The sequence below is a fragment of the Quercus lobata genome, chromosome 1 (genome assembly GCF_001633185.2).
Source record: "Quercus lobata isolate SW786 chromosome 1, ValleyOak3.0 Primary Assembly, whole genome shotgun sequence".
Classification (NCBI taxonomy): domain Eukaryota; kingdom Viridiplantae; phylum Streptophyta; class Magnoliopsida; order Fagales; family Fagaceae; genus Quercus; species Quercus lobata.
The window spans coordinates 49,614,060-49,627,720 of NC_044904.1; the positions used below are offsets into that span (position 1 = coordinate 49,614,060).

General features: G+C 32.5%; 1 protein-coding gene across 1 annotated transcript; it reads right to left on the reverse strand.

The window, feature by feature from the left end:
- Positions 1 to 1,603: 1,603 nt before the first annotated feature.
- On the reverse strand, positions 1,604 to 8,845 carry LOC115991605 (basic leucine zipper and W2 domain-containing protein 2-like). The gene is made up of 8 exons (XM_031115426.1): positions 8,667 to 8,845; positions 7,961 to 7,984; positions 6,664 to 6,769; positions 6,486 to 6,554; positions 5,359 to 5,852; positions 4,748 to 5,009; positions 3,364 to 3,572; positions 1,604 to 1,979 (listed from the first exon to the last, which is right to left on the reverse strand). Exons 1-8 carry the CDS (start codon positions 8,669 to 8,671, stop codon positions 1,913 to 1,915), a joined length of 1,236 nt encoding a protein of 411 aa, XP_030971286.1. The 5' UTR covers positions 8,672 to 8,845; the 3' UTR covers positions 1,604 to 1,912.
- Between the last annotated feature and the right edge of the window lie 4,816 nt (positions 8,846 to 13,661).

A 13,661-nucleotide genomic window follows, 5' to 3' on the forward strand; every position in this document is an offset into this window, starting at 1 on the left:
AAGTAACACATATTTTAGCAAAAAAATTGTGTATGTGCAAACAAAAAAGTAACACATTTTTTTGGTCAAAAAAATTATATATGTGCAAGTGGACAAAGAAAAAAAAAGCTACTAGAAGTCGACACCAAAAAAAAAAAAAAAAAAAAAACCATTTTCGTTAGCTTAGTTTTAGCCTTTTCTCTCCTCCTTATTTTTTGAAGAAAACATTTTAGTGAGTCCAAGAAGAAAATACTCAGACCCTAACATATTTTTTTCCTCTCTCCCAACCAAACACCCACTAAATATTCTCTCATCAATTTTTCATCCTCCTTAAAATCTCTCCAAACAAACATACCTTTAAATTCAAATTAAAATCTAAAATTTAAGATCTTCAAAAAAAAAATTACAAATTAAACTATTTTCGTTAATTTCATATCATACCTTTGATTTACAAAATTGTATCAATTTAACTTATAATTGTTAATTTAATTTGAAGTGCATATAACCTTTAATATGAAGCCGTAAAATCACCTCTAGACTACATAATTTCCCCTTATTATTAACTCCGCCACTATATTTATAATTATAAAATAGCCACCCCCTCTATTATCCTATATTTAAGATTTATAAATTCTCTCTTTACTTAGGCAAAAACAACTTCATGCATACACTATATTTTACATTCTATCATGTTAAATATTTAATTAACACTTTTGAAAATTCCCATTAAATTTTTTTTTTTTAAAGTAACACATTTTTTAGCAAAAAATTTGTGTATGTGCAAACAAAAAAGTAACACATTTTTTTTTTTATCAAAAAAATTATATATGTGCAAGTGGACAACGGAAAAAAAAAAAGCTACTAGAAGATGACCAAAAAAAAAAAACCATTTTTGTTAGCCTTTTCTCTCCTCCTCATTTTCGGAAGAAAACTTTTTAGTGAGCCCAAAAAGAAAATACTCAGACCCCAACATATTTTTTTCCTCTCTCCCAACCAAACACCCACTAAATATTCTCTCTACTTTTCTCTCATCAATTTTCCATCCTCCTTATAATCTCTCCAAACAAACAAACTCTTAAATTCAAATTAAAATCTAAAATTTAAGATCTTCAAAAAAAAAAAAAAATACAAATTAAACTATATTCGCTAATTTCATATCATACCTTTGATTTACAAAATTGTATCAATTTAACTTATAATTGTTAATTTAATTTGAATTGTATATAACCTTTAATATGAAGCCGTAAAATCACCTCTAGACTACATAATTTAAAACATAATTTCCCCCTTATTATTAACTCCGCCACTATATTTATAATTATAAAATAGCCACCCCCTTTATTATCCCATATTTAAGATTTATAAATTCTCTCTTTACTTCGGCAAAAACAAACAACTTCATGCATGCACTATATTTTACATTCTATCATGTTAAATATTTAATTAAGACTTTTGAAAATTAATAAAATAAAGCCAACAATAATTTCTTGGAAGTACTACAAGTCTAAAGGCCAAGATCAGCATGTTTCACTACAATAAAACTAAAGATTCTAGCGAAAATGCATGTCAGAAACTAAAATTCTAAACGTTACACTCCTATCGCTGTTAGATCCCGAAAATAAAATTTTGACTGAGAAATTGACTTCCCATTTTATTTGAACCAAAGCTTTACATTGAAAGCCAGAAAGCAAGCAGGAAAAAACAGAACATCTCGCTAAGAGAGAATGAGTACATAGTGGAATTGATTATTACAAATAATAAACCATTCCATATGGTTCTATGGTATCATCATCAATAGGCACACGAAAGTGAAGAAAAACAGGTTTTTGGAGTTTATGAGTTGATAATCTCAGACAATTGACAGATATTAGATTGTAAATTTAGCTTGCAGGTGGATGTGGATTGCAACGCCATCAGCTGCAGCTGCTGCACCTTATTCCTCTTCTTCAGCCTCCTCCAGCCAATTCACAAAGGACTCCAGGGCCTTCACAAAGGTTTGCCTGTGTTGCATTTTCAACACGTAATTATAAGCCACTAAGAAAAATGGAACAGAATCCAATAGAATTAAAGGGCATGTCAATTAAGAATGCAAGAGAGACTATGATTTCAGATATAATAGAATGACAGAGAAGTACTTGCTGGTGATCTTGACTAGTTTATCCAAAAATTTTGGAACTAAAACTTTGTTGTTGTTTTAAGAAAAATAGAATAGAAACCAATAAAACTAAACTAAGAGGGTAACCCACACTGAGTATCCTTTATAATTACCATAAAGGTCTGGGTTACTGAAGACACCACAGATCTAGTGCAATGGGAAACAAATGAAATTATTTAATAAACATAAAGCTCAAATTCTATGCCAAAAATCCAAATCCAAAATGCATAGTATCATAAATAGCTACTGCGGCTACTGCCCATCCCTGGGAGAGTTTATAAATATCACAGAAGAACAGAAGAAATTGGAAAATACTCAGGGTTCCAAAATTTTCCACAATAAGACTCCATTTCAGATTACGGAAATAGTACTACAATGCAATCGGAAACAAAGGAAATGATTTAATTACCATAGAATATAGTGCTATGTGAAATTCAAGAAGAAATTTAAATGGGACATAAGAAAATACTTAACAGATTAATAGCAAACTTTTGCTGGGTCCAGAAGTATTTTTGAGTTACAAAACATGCTTATATCATAATATACTACTATTAGCTAAAGAAAACTCTCAGCCAACACATGAAATTTAGAGTCTGTTTGAGATCCACTTATTTTGTTTGAAATTAAAAACTTTTTACTGAAAAAACTGTAGATAAAGATAAAAGTTAGCTGAAATAATAAAGTGGGGCCCATGAATAATACCAAATAGTGCAGTGGGGCTCATGAATAGTAGCAAAAATAAGCTGAATAGTAAAATCAACTGGCTTTTTAATTTTTGCCAAACACACTTAGGTTGTGTTTAGATACCGCTTATTTTGTTCAAATTGAAAAATTATTGTTAAAAATACTGTAGATAAAAGAAAAGTTGGTTGAAATAGTACAGTGAAGCCCATAAATAAGGTTAAAAAGTGCAGTAGGGCCATGAATAGTAGCAAAAATAAGCTGAATAGTAAAATAAACTGGCTTTTTAATTTTTGCCAAACACACTTAGGTTGTGTTTAGATACCGCTTGTTTTGCTCAAACTGAAAAATTATTGTTCAAAATACTGTAGATAAAAGAAAAGTTAGTTGAAATAGTATAGTGAGGCCCATGAATAGTACCAAAAAGTACAGTAAGACTCCTGAATAGTAGCAAAAATAAGTTGAATAGTGGAATAATTTTAATTTATAATTCCTTCCCAAGTGCATGCTTAATATCCTGATGGAGGAAATGAAATGAACTTTCATACCTGCCCTTGGGGTTTGTTCCTTTGCGGAACCAGTGAAGAATGGTGTCTTCTGCCAGTACATCCTGTTCATAGAGAGACCTCACAATCTCAGGGAACAGCTTCATGAGCTTAGCATCCTCATAGCATTGCATCTGAACTTTGTACATGAGTTCCAGCTCAAGTTTCCCATTGGTGCAGAAAGTATTCAACAGTGTCGCCCATGTTTTCACCTGTATCACAAAAAGCTCACTCCCACCATCAAATTTAAAGCTAACAAATTCCCTCGAATGAGATAAGGATATGTACAATCTGTAGTTTTCATATCAAGAATAAAGCTTTTCTTGAAAAGCTACATTCAGTTAGCTCACGCTATATCAATACAATACAGGTTTATCAAGATGCAACTAATGGAATTTGACATTAGCAAGAGAGTACCAAACATTCTCATCAACTATGAATTAATATGACAGCTATATTTAGCAAATGTAAATCATACGACGTGAATTGCAGAATCAACTTCAGGAAAAAGATTTCTCATGATCTTTCTAATAAAATGACCACAAGCATATGCATTGTTGTGACAAGATTTACAATCTAGGATTTAAATGGTATGAGAAAATGAAAGCAAAACAGAGAATGCAGAATATAAACATTGATTCATGTGGATCAGTCTTCTACACCTAAATCCACGGGCACAGAGCAATTTCAAAGAAGATGATGATTACAATGGTTTTTCTCAAACTCACCTAAAAAAAAAAAAAATCCCATAACTCACTGCCTCTAAGGATCAAAATTATCTCATGCAATAGGCATATGACACAACCTATACAACATACAACGTCCATGCCTCTGAGAGCCTCAATATGCATCTGTTAACCTCTTTAGATACTCTTCTATGTCAGGAAAACCTTTTTTTTTTTTGAAGTAACAAAAAAAATTATTAGAAAAAAACATACCTAGTACACTGGTGGTGTACTAAGAGAGAAGTACAATCAATTCAAAATACAATGATCAAACAAGTGAAAGAGAGAAAATCAAGGGAGATTCTATGTCAGGAAAACTTCAAGTGACAATTCATATTCTATGTCCTAGAAAGGGAAACAATTATCCAGATAGTGCCCCCTACCACGGGTTAAAATTATCAACCCAAAAGGCCAGAAATGAAAGCATAAAAGAAAAAGTACTCTAGCATGAAAAATTGCATTACATATAAAAAAGTACAAGCAACATGTAAGACATTGACAAACAGTGAGCAATAATATATCCTGCCCATATGCTAAGATAAAGATGTAAAGTTGTGTAGCAAATAGCAATGATACATAAAACATTCAACATTGGTTTCTTCAATGGGTAAAGTATTAACCACTGAAAAGAAGACACAAAACAAGCATAAGTCTAAACATACCTGGCGTAGAGCTGCATTAGCATTTTGCTGCTGGTTTTTTCCAGACCACTGAACAGCATCCATTATGACATCCCACAAAATCCTCACAACCTCAATGTCTGGCAACTTAGCATCTTTAACACGCTGCTTCACAGTTTCTATGACTTCGGATATGTCAACCTCCTCTGTTATCTGGGTTGTTAAAGCAGATTTCATGTCCTTAAGTTTCACTTCAAATATTTTCTTCTCATTGTACTCAACCAAAGGTACCAACCCTTCCTTCCTGAAAATTTTGAAACCAACACAAATATTAGTTCCAAATCATGGATTTTAGTAGACAATAACAGTGTTCAAATTAAAAAAGGGGAAACAAAGGAAAAAAGGTAATAATGATAATAATAATAACAGTAGCAACAAGCAAAGAGACTGAAGTTACAAGAGCTCCAAAGAAATACAAAAGGATTTAATAAAAAAAAATATTCCTTCCAGCAAGTACGGCATTTCTTTGATATATCAGAGGGCAGAAAGCATTCAGATAATACAAAGGATAGGTCTGCAGATAGGAGAAAGAGGGAGGTATCATAAAACATTATCCATAACTCCAATTCCTTAAACATATGGTTAAAACTCACGTGAAATGCTCTGAGAAACCCTCAGGGGACCGTTTTGCAGATGGGAAGAAGTCCAGAAGATTTTCCTCCACTTTACCCCGCTTCAGTATAGAAATCAAATCATCAAGGCTATTGTCAATCAGATACTCCTTAAAGAAGTCAGTTATAAAAGAAAGAACTAGCCCTTTGGCCACAAGATTATCCTTGAGCAGTGGCTGGAACACGGTCTCCGGTGGAAGACCTGATAACTTCTGGGAGAAAGCAAGTGCCGTGAAAATTGCCAGCTTCTTCCTCTCATTTTCCTCAAAAAGCTCCAAGGACTGCAGGAATCTTCGCATGACATTCTCAAGATTTTTTATGAGAAATGGCTTCCGCCGTAAAATTTTCTGTATGTAGATTACAGATGGTAAAATGAGTTCTCGTGTGGGCTCACAGTCTATTATAGAGTAAGGGTGGCGCTCCCCCTCATCAGGTTTGGTTGTTCCAGGTTGTGTACGCCCCCCTGTGAAAACAACCTGCAGTAATCTGACAAATTAGACTATTCCATGTTCAAAAGAGTAATAAACTAATAGGATTTACAAAAACTAAATAACTTAAGATTCCCACCAGATATATGTAAAGAGTGAAACACCAAATCAAATTTATTTGTGTCAATCACCATAGTAATAAAAATGGCAGAAATCAGAAATAAACGACATTCAGTGGGACAAAGTAAACGATTGCCCCCATTAAGATTTCAGAAGGATAAGTAGTAAAGCCAAGTATAAATTGTATAATCCAGTAAACTGCATTCTGTAATATTAACAAATACGCATCCAATTAACATTGGGAAAAAAAAAATCATGTTGTTTAAATTGATGCCACAAAAAAAAAAAAAAAAAGAGAGAGAGAGAGAGAGAAAAATGAAAGAACCAGATTCAATTTCTATGATTATGACTGCCTCAATGAATCGTCCACTATCATCGAAGCATCATGTAATAAACCACGATTCTATGGACACAAATTTCTGAATCTAGTTTCAAGTAGAACCAAAGGCTAGGATCACCATTCTTCAGAAATTAAAAATAAAGATGCATTGAAACTGATAAAGGATTAACTTTTCTTATAACATAAGATATCAAAAATCTCTAGAGCATCAAGTAGCTTACCTCAAAAAAGGTGTCACCGTATCTTGAGAAATTAAGATCTGCAGATTCAAGACTCTTAGCGATAAGTTCCTGAAAGTAGCAAATATTGTTAGGTATATCAATTGAATAGTTTGTTAGATTATAATTGCAGAGGAAAGAATTTTTTATATATAAGTATAAATGCATGAGTAACACTTACCAGATCACCAGCATTATCCAAATAAATCTGGACCACTGCATCCGAAAACGCTGCAGGGTCCAGTGGCGCTGCAATGTTCCGTTTGCGGGTCTTAATCCGCGTACCACTGGACATATGAATCAGTTAAAAGAAATAAGAACAAGTTTGGGACTAAGAACTCTAACATTGTAGTAACAACTAATGTTGTATTAGGCAAGAATATCCAAAGTTGTGCTATATTAACTGTACATACTGTACACGAATAATTCCTACTTCCTAGGCCATATAGCCACAAAATTAGTTCTAATTATTGCAAAACAACATAACCATTACATTTCCCCTCATATGTAGAGTAGATAACAAATGCCACTTCTTTAAAGATCAGAAAGCACATACTTATTGACTTATAGGTACATTAAGCACAATTGGTTCATCTATGTCATCTTTAATTGGGATAGCTACAAGTAGCATTTGTGAAAGTGAAACAATTGAAAAGCCTTCACAGTTGTATATGTATCATATCCACCATCCTAACCATAAACACATGCCAAGAAGCACAAAATCCAATACCCTCCTAAAGTAGATTCATTATCTGTGATTGCAAAATGCTGATTTTCAAAATCGTTTTATGAGTGAAGGAAAAACCCAAAAACAAAAATATAATGCAGATCCAACACTTAGAAGAGAAAACAGTAAAGGAAATGAAGCATCAAAGCAGCATGTGATAAATTCAAAATATATCTGTAACAGCAAATCATTCAACACAATGCTCTTACTTTGGTCATAAACAAAAGAATGAAATTTAAAAATTGGACAAATATTTATTGCAGATGACCAAATAAACCAAAATCCTCACGAGATTGAGCCAAATACAACAACTTTGTTGAATTGAGATACTTCAGCCCTTTCTATCTTCTGAAACCAAGATAGTACAACAATTCAGATTTAAAATACCATTTCACTTTCTCCTTACTTTTTTTTTTTTTTTTTAATCAACAATTACAAAAGTGGAAACAAAAAACTTAACAGTATTTCATTAGTTAGATTGATCTATGTTTCAGATGCATAATCAAAGCATATTCCAAAATTACAAAGAACAAATCAGATTATACAACACATAAAAACAGAGAAAGCGTCTTACCATTTCACTTTCTGCTTACTTTTTTTGTCAACATTTACAAAAGCAGAAACGCAAAACTTACAGTATTTCATTAGTTAGATTGATCTAAATTTCAGATGCATAATCAAAGAATATTCCCAAAAAACAAAGAAAGAAAATCAGATAATACAGCACATAAGAACAGAGAACACGTCTTACCCAAGAGTGGGTCTCTCCTTCGAGCTGCAGGCATGAAACCGAAAAGCTTCATCAGTAAAAATGAATGGCAATTTTTTAGCAAACTATGGATCGTAACCGATAGTATCAAAGGTGGATTTTTTCAGCAAAATCAAACAAACCCAATTCAAAGATAAGATCAAAACAAATATTGCCCAGATAATAAAAATCCAAACAACAAGATCCCCCAACCATTAAAAAAGATATTCCTGAAATACGAACTCTTACACACATCCAAAGTATTTTCCTTTATCAAAAAATACAGATCAGAGGGAAAAAAAAAACCCTAAAAATTCTTTGTTTTTTACAGATAAAATAAAGCAATACTTACAAAAAAAAACTAAAAAAGGGAAACTTTTTCTTTCATTTTTCTTTTTAGGAAAAACCCAATAACATAAAAGAATTCCTGCAGAAAATTCTACTCCAAATAGAGGCCAAAAACCTATAAGATCCAATAATTCAACAAGAATCCAGATCAAAAAACCTACCAAGAACATCATAAACGAAAATATTAAAGACTTTAATACATAAACAGAGCACACAAACTAAAAAATTGAAAAGTTTGGCCAAAAAACACCGTTTAGGGTTTCGAGATATAAACATTGAGAAACGGATCTGTGAAGAAAACAAATCACATAGAACAGTTAAAGTTAGAGAGAGAGAAGGAGAAGAAGAAGAAGAAGAGTACCTCATAAACCAAGACGATGAGGGATCGGAGAAGATGTGAGTCTGAGAGACTCTCTGCGTTGGGAGCTTTTGCGATTAGAAAGAGAGAGAAAGAGAGTCTCGTAAGTAGGCTTAGACACAGATATTTTTATTCTTCTAATAAACGCACAGAGAGAGAGAGAGAGAGAGAGAGAGAGCGAGAGAATAAAAAAAAACTTTAAATGAAAAATAGAAATGTGTGTGTTTTTTTTTTTTTGAGAATCAATATAGAAATGTGTCGGATGGTCAAGTTAGTGGCCTCCCACCTTGTCATATTATGTGTCACACTCACACTCACACTTAGGGGTGTCAATTCGGGTTAGCGTGTTGGGTTCGTGTCGTGTCGAGGTAGGGGTATTCGACTAAGTGGCTCAACCCTAACCCGACCCATTTAATAATCGTGTCATGATCCTTCAACCCTAACCCGACCTGTTAATAAGGCGGGTTGACCTGACCCAACCCATTTGACACGCTTAATAAATGAGTCGTGTTGGGTTGACACGAATGTAACACAACCCATTTCAACTTACATAATATTAAATATAACATCCATCTAAAAATAATTTTTTTTTACATCCTAAAAAGCAGTGCTTACACTTCAAATCTTCAACTCACATTCAAAATAATATAATTTAACAAAAATATAACATTAATTTAGAAATAAGTTCTTTACACTCCAAAAGAAGTGCATACACTTCAACCCAAATTCAAAATAACAAAGTTTAACAAAAATAAAATAACATAATTCAACAAAAATATAATATCCTTGGAACCTGCCAAATGCTAAGTATCAACATTGAAAGAATTTGAGCAAATAGTAGACTAATCTTAACTATGACCACGATTATCATCCATTGATTCTTTGTTGATGTCCAAATTCATAACATCTTTCACAAGCTCATCCGATTTCATTTGTACAAGTTCTATGCCAAAAAAAAAGAAGGTATTAGTAGTTCTAGGGTTTGTAAAGTTTCAATTTCCAATTATATCCCTTGTAAATTTTTGTAATTACTCACTTTTCTTTTTAAATTTAAAATATATGTTGGATATAAAATGTATTTGGAACTCGTCAAATGCTAAGTATCAATATTGAAAGAATTTGAGCAAATAGTAGACTAACCCTAACTATGACCACGATTATCATCCATAGATTCTTTGTTGATGTCCAAATTCATAACATCTTTCACAAACTCATCCAATTTCATTTGTACAAGTTCTATGCCAAAAAAGAAGAAAAAAAAAAGGAAAAAAAAAAAGGAAGGTATTAATAGTTCTAGGGTCGGTAAAGTTTCAATTTCCAATTATATCCCTTGTAAATTTTTGTAATTACTCACTTTTCTTTTTAAATTTAAAATATATATTGGATATAAAAGGTATTTGACAAATCTAAAATAAAATAAATATTTATTTGTTATATGAGTTAAACGGGTTGTGTTAAATGGGTCATTTCAGGTTGACACAAATAAATTGGCGTGTCAAACGTGTCTATTGCGGGTTATGCGGGTTGACCCACTTATGACACGTTTCTTATCGTGTCACTTTCGGGTCGACCCGTTTATGACCCAAACCCATTAAGGCCCAACCCTAACCCAAAAAAACACGTGTCGGGTTCGTGTCGTGTTCGCGGGTTGGGTCAAACATTGACACCCCTACTCACACTCAAACTCACTCACTCTCACATGATGCTTATGCAAATTGAGGTTATGAAATCTTAATTTTTTATTTATTTGATTAGGTGATTGAGGTTCTCAAATCTTAAAGGAATGTTTGTTAATTTGGATTATACCAAGTATATTAATATAAAATAATTATTTCTTATAAACCAATTAATACTTTTTTCAAAAAGAAATGATAAAAATATAATATATTCTTGTAAATTTGATCACTCTCATATCTATATCTATATCTATATATATATGTGTGTATGTGTGAGAAACTGAGAGAAATTCAAATTAGAATTCCAAATTAAAATTCTAATTTTGCACCATGTGTCCTAAATTATTTATTATTAAAGAGTTTTATTTCTTAATTTTAGAATCAAATGTAGGATCACATCATAAATATTCATCAAAGTGAGTTATTAAGTACAAAAACCAACGAATTTAGAATAAATGAATCGTAAAAAAAAAAAGTGTTTCACAATAATTTTTTTAAAAAATGAACAATTTACATTTTATTCCTAATAATATCCTTACAAAAAATTTTAAAAAGTTAACAAAATATAAAAATGATTATTAATAGTATTTAAATTATATATATATATATATATAAATTATATTATACATCTTATTATATATCTTTAAGTGTATCCATGCATATGCATGGAGTTACAAGTTAGTAAGGGGTAGTGCATAGATCGGGTTGATCCAAGTTGATGGATTTTTTCAATCCAATCCATCATAATCAGGTTTAAAAAAAAAAAAAAAACACATAGATTAGGTTGAATTAGGTTGACCCATGGGTTGGTAGATTTTTTTTTTTTTTTTTTAAATTGAGCATTAAAATAATAGAGGTATAAGATTACCAACATAAATAAAAATAATTTTATAATTTTATTTGTGTTAATTTGATACACTATTCAAATCTGAGCATAACACCAAACCAACACAATAACAAATAATATATAACCTTATCAAGCTTAGCATAATACGAAACCAACACAATCTATTTTATTAATGCATCAAACCATATACTAATAAAATAATAAAATTGTAAATACCGGATTTAAGTTCCTGGTCCAAAAGGTGGATGGACTCAGGCCCAACAAGCCCAAAACAATGAATTTGTAGAGAGTGGGTTAGAAAACTAGGTTAAAATGAGTTGGACAACCAATAAAGTAGACTCCAATGACAAGAACAGGAAAATATATTGATTTAAAGTAAATAAAATCATCATCGACAAGGTCCGAGGAGATTAGTTCTTATATATTTCTCACAAGTTTGATTACAACTTTGATTCTTGATTGCTACAGTGTTTCTTTTTTTTTTTTTTTTCCAAACCCTCTCTTTCATTGCCCACTTCTTCCTTTATACTTTCTTCTCCTTTCATCCTTACCCTCCACGTGTAGACCAGACGGTTGGTGTTAATCCTTATCCCATCAGCACCTTCCTGAAGTCTTTGTGTAGTAGTTGTAAAACTGAAAACCGTTATTCAGGTATCACTTCCATATTAATGCAACCAGAGAGTTAGTTGTAGAGCATTTAATGCGGTGGTAGCAGCTTTCCCTTAAGATATTTCATGGCCTCTTTTTGTCCTATTCCTTTTGGACACTTATCCTCATCAATGGAATCGTCCGGGACATTACTCTTGGTGTCAGATTGTACCTTCTGACCTCGGCTGAGGGAGTATTCATCCTCGGCCGAGGGAGTATTCCTTGATCGTGATCAGGCTTCAACTATTCATTTACCAATATGGACCCTTATAAAGGTGTTTACCCATTCTCAGACTATTTGATGTCCTTGGATTAGGGCCTTAGCCCAATATACTTTACAAATATGTACTTCTAGGCCTATCACCCCTACAAAAATCATATAATATATATTTTAAATAAAGGTGGGTTGAGTTGGGTTAGGAAAATTTGTGAATTTACTAACCCACCCACGCTTAACCCAACTTCTTGTAAAAAATATTTTGGCAACACGACCTAACCATCCCATCAACCCTTAAAAATTGAACCAACCCACTTGGTTGGGTTAAATTGAGTCAGTTTTGAGGACTAATGGGTTGGCTATACACCCCTAATCTTATACCTATCTCTCTCTCTCTCTCTCTCTCTCTCTCTCATATAGTCAGAATCTCATATGTATGTTTTTTTTTTTTTTTTTGCTTGACATAAGAGTCTCATATGTATGTTAGATTAAACATTAAGAATTTAAAATCATATAATTTGTCAAATGCTGGTACTTTAATCTTGTATAAGATCTTTATTTTTACTTTTTTTATTATGATTATTCTATTTTAAAATGTAAAATAATACATCATATATATATAAACATTAATAACATGATTCCTTGTTTGGATTTCATCATTTTGAATACTAAAATATCCTTATATAAATTCTTAAACTTTCTAAAATACTCCTATCTTTTAGTTAAATAATTTTAAATTTAAAAACACAAACTAATTAAAAGAGTAATTTACTATTATAGAGATTATAAGGCCCAAATAACATTGGGTCATGGGCTAAAATACGCACAATAGGTGCTTCTTCAAGAGGAAAGTCTCCCTAGAGGATCCATACCTCGGACCACTGACCAAATGGTGCGTCATTATGGATCCAATGGTAAGTTCACCAAGGACCCCACCTGAAGTAAATATCTTCACCGAGCTAGCAAAGACAATGCACCTACTGAGCTTCCGAGGAATGATTTTGGAACTTATAGGATTATCCGAGGAATCCTGTAAGGGAGGTGTTTTCCCCTCTGCGAGAATCTCCTCCATCAGGGCTAATTTCCTGATGATCTCTATTTCCTTCATGGCGCCTTATCTCTTGTTATAGGGCTAACACTTGTACCCTTAAGCGATCCATTTCCCGATCCTTGTTGGATTGGTTGGGTCCTGTGGAGTTCATTACAGACCTCTCCCTATGATGGGAATAAGGCACGAGTTCCCTGTTGTAACTCCGCTATGGCTCCGACCAACCTTCCTTCCTCCATTCTAACAGTATGCTCCTATTCCTTGAGACTAGTCCTATAGACATGCTCGGTTGAGGTGACCTAGGAGCCCTATTCCTTCCTTGGCTCGTCATCTTAGCTCTAACTAACTTCTAATCCTATTTCTTGGTGAAAATTCCCACAGACGATGTCAATTGTGGGGTCAAACATAATTACAACAAAACAGTATTTAAGTCTTTAATCAACACAATTAATTTCTAACAAAAATAGAATTTGATTCCACAATGGGAAGATTAGACAAGAAATCAAAGCTAAAGATGACAAAAAATCACACTTTCGTATATGGAAATTGGTTTCTTGAGGTA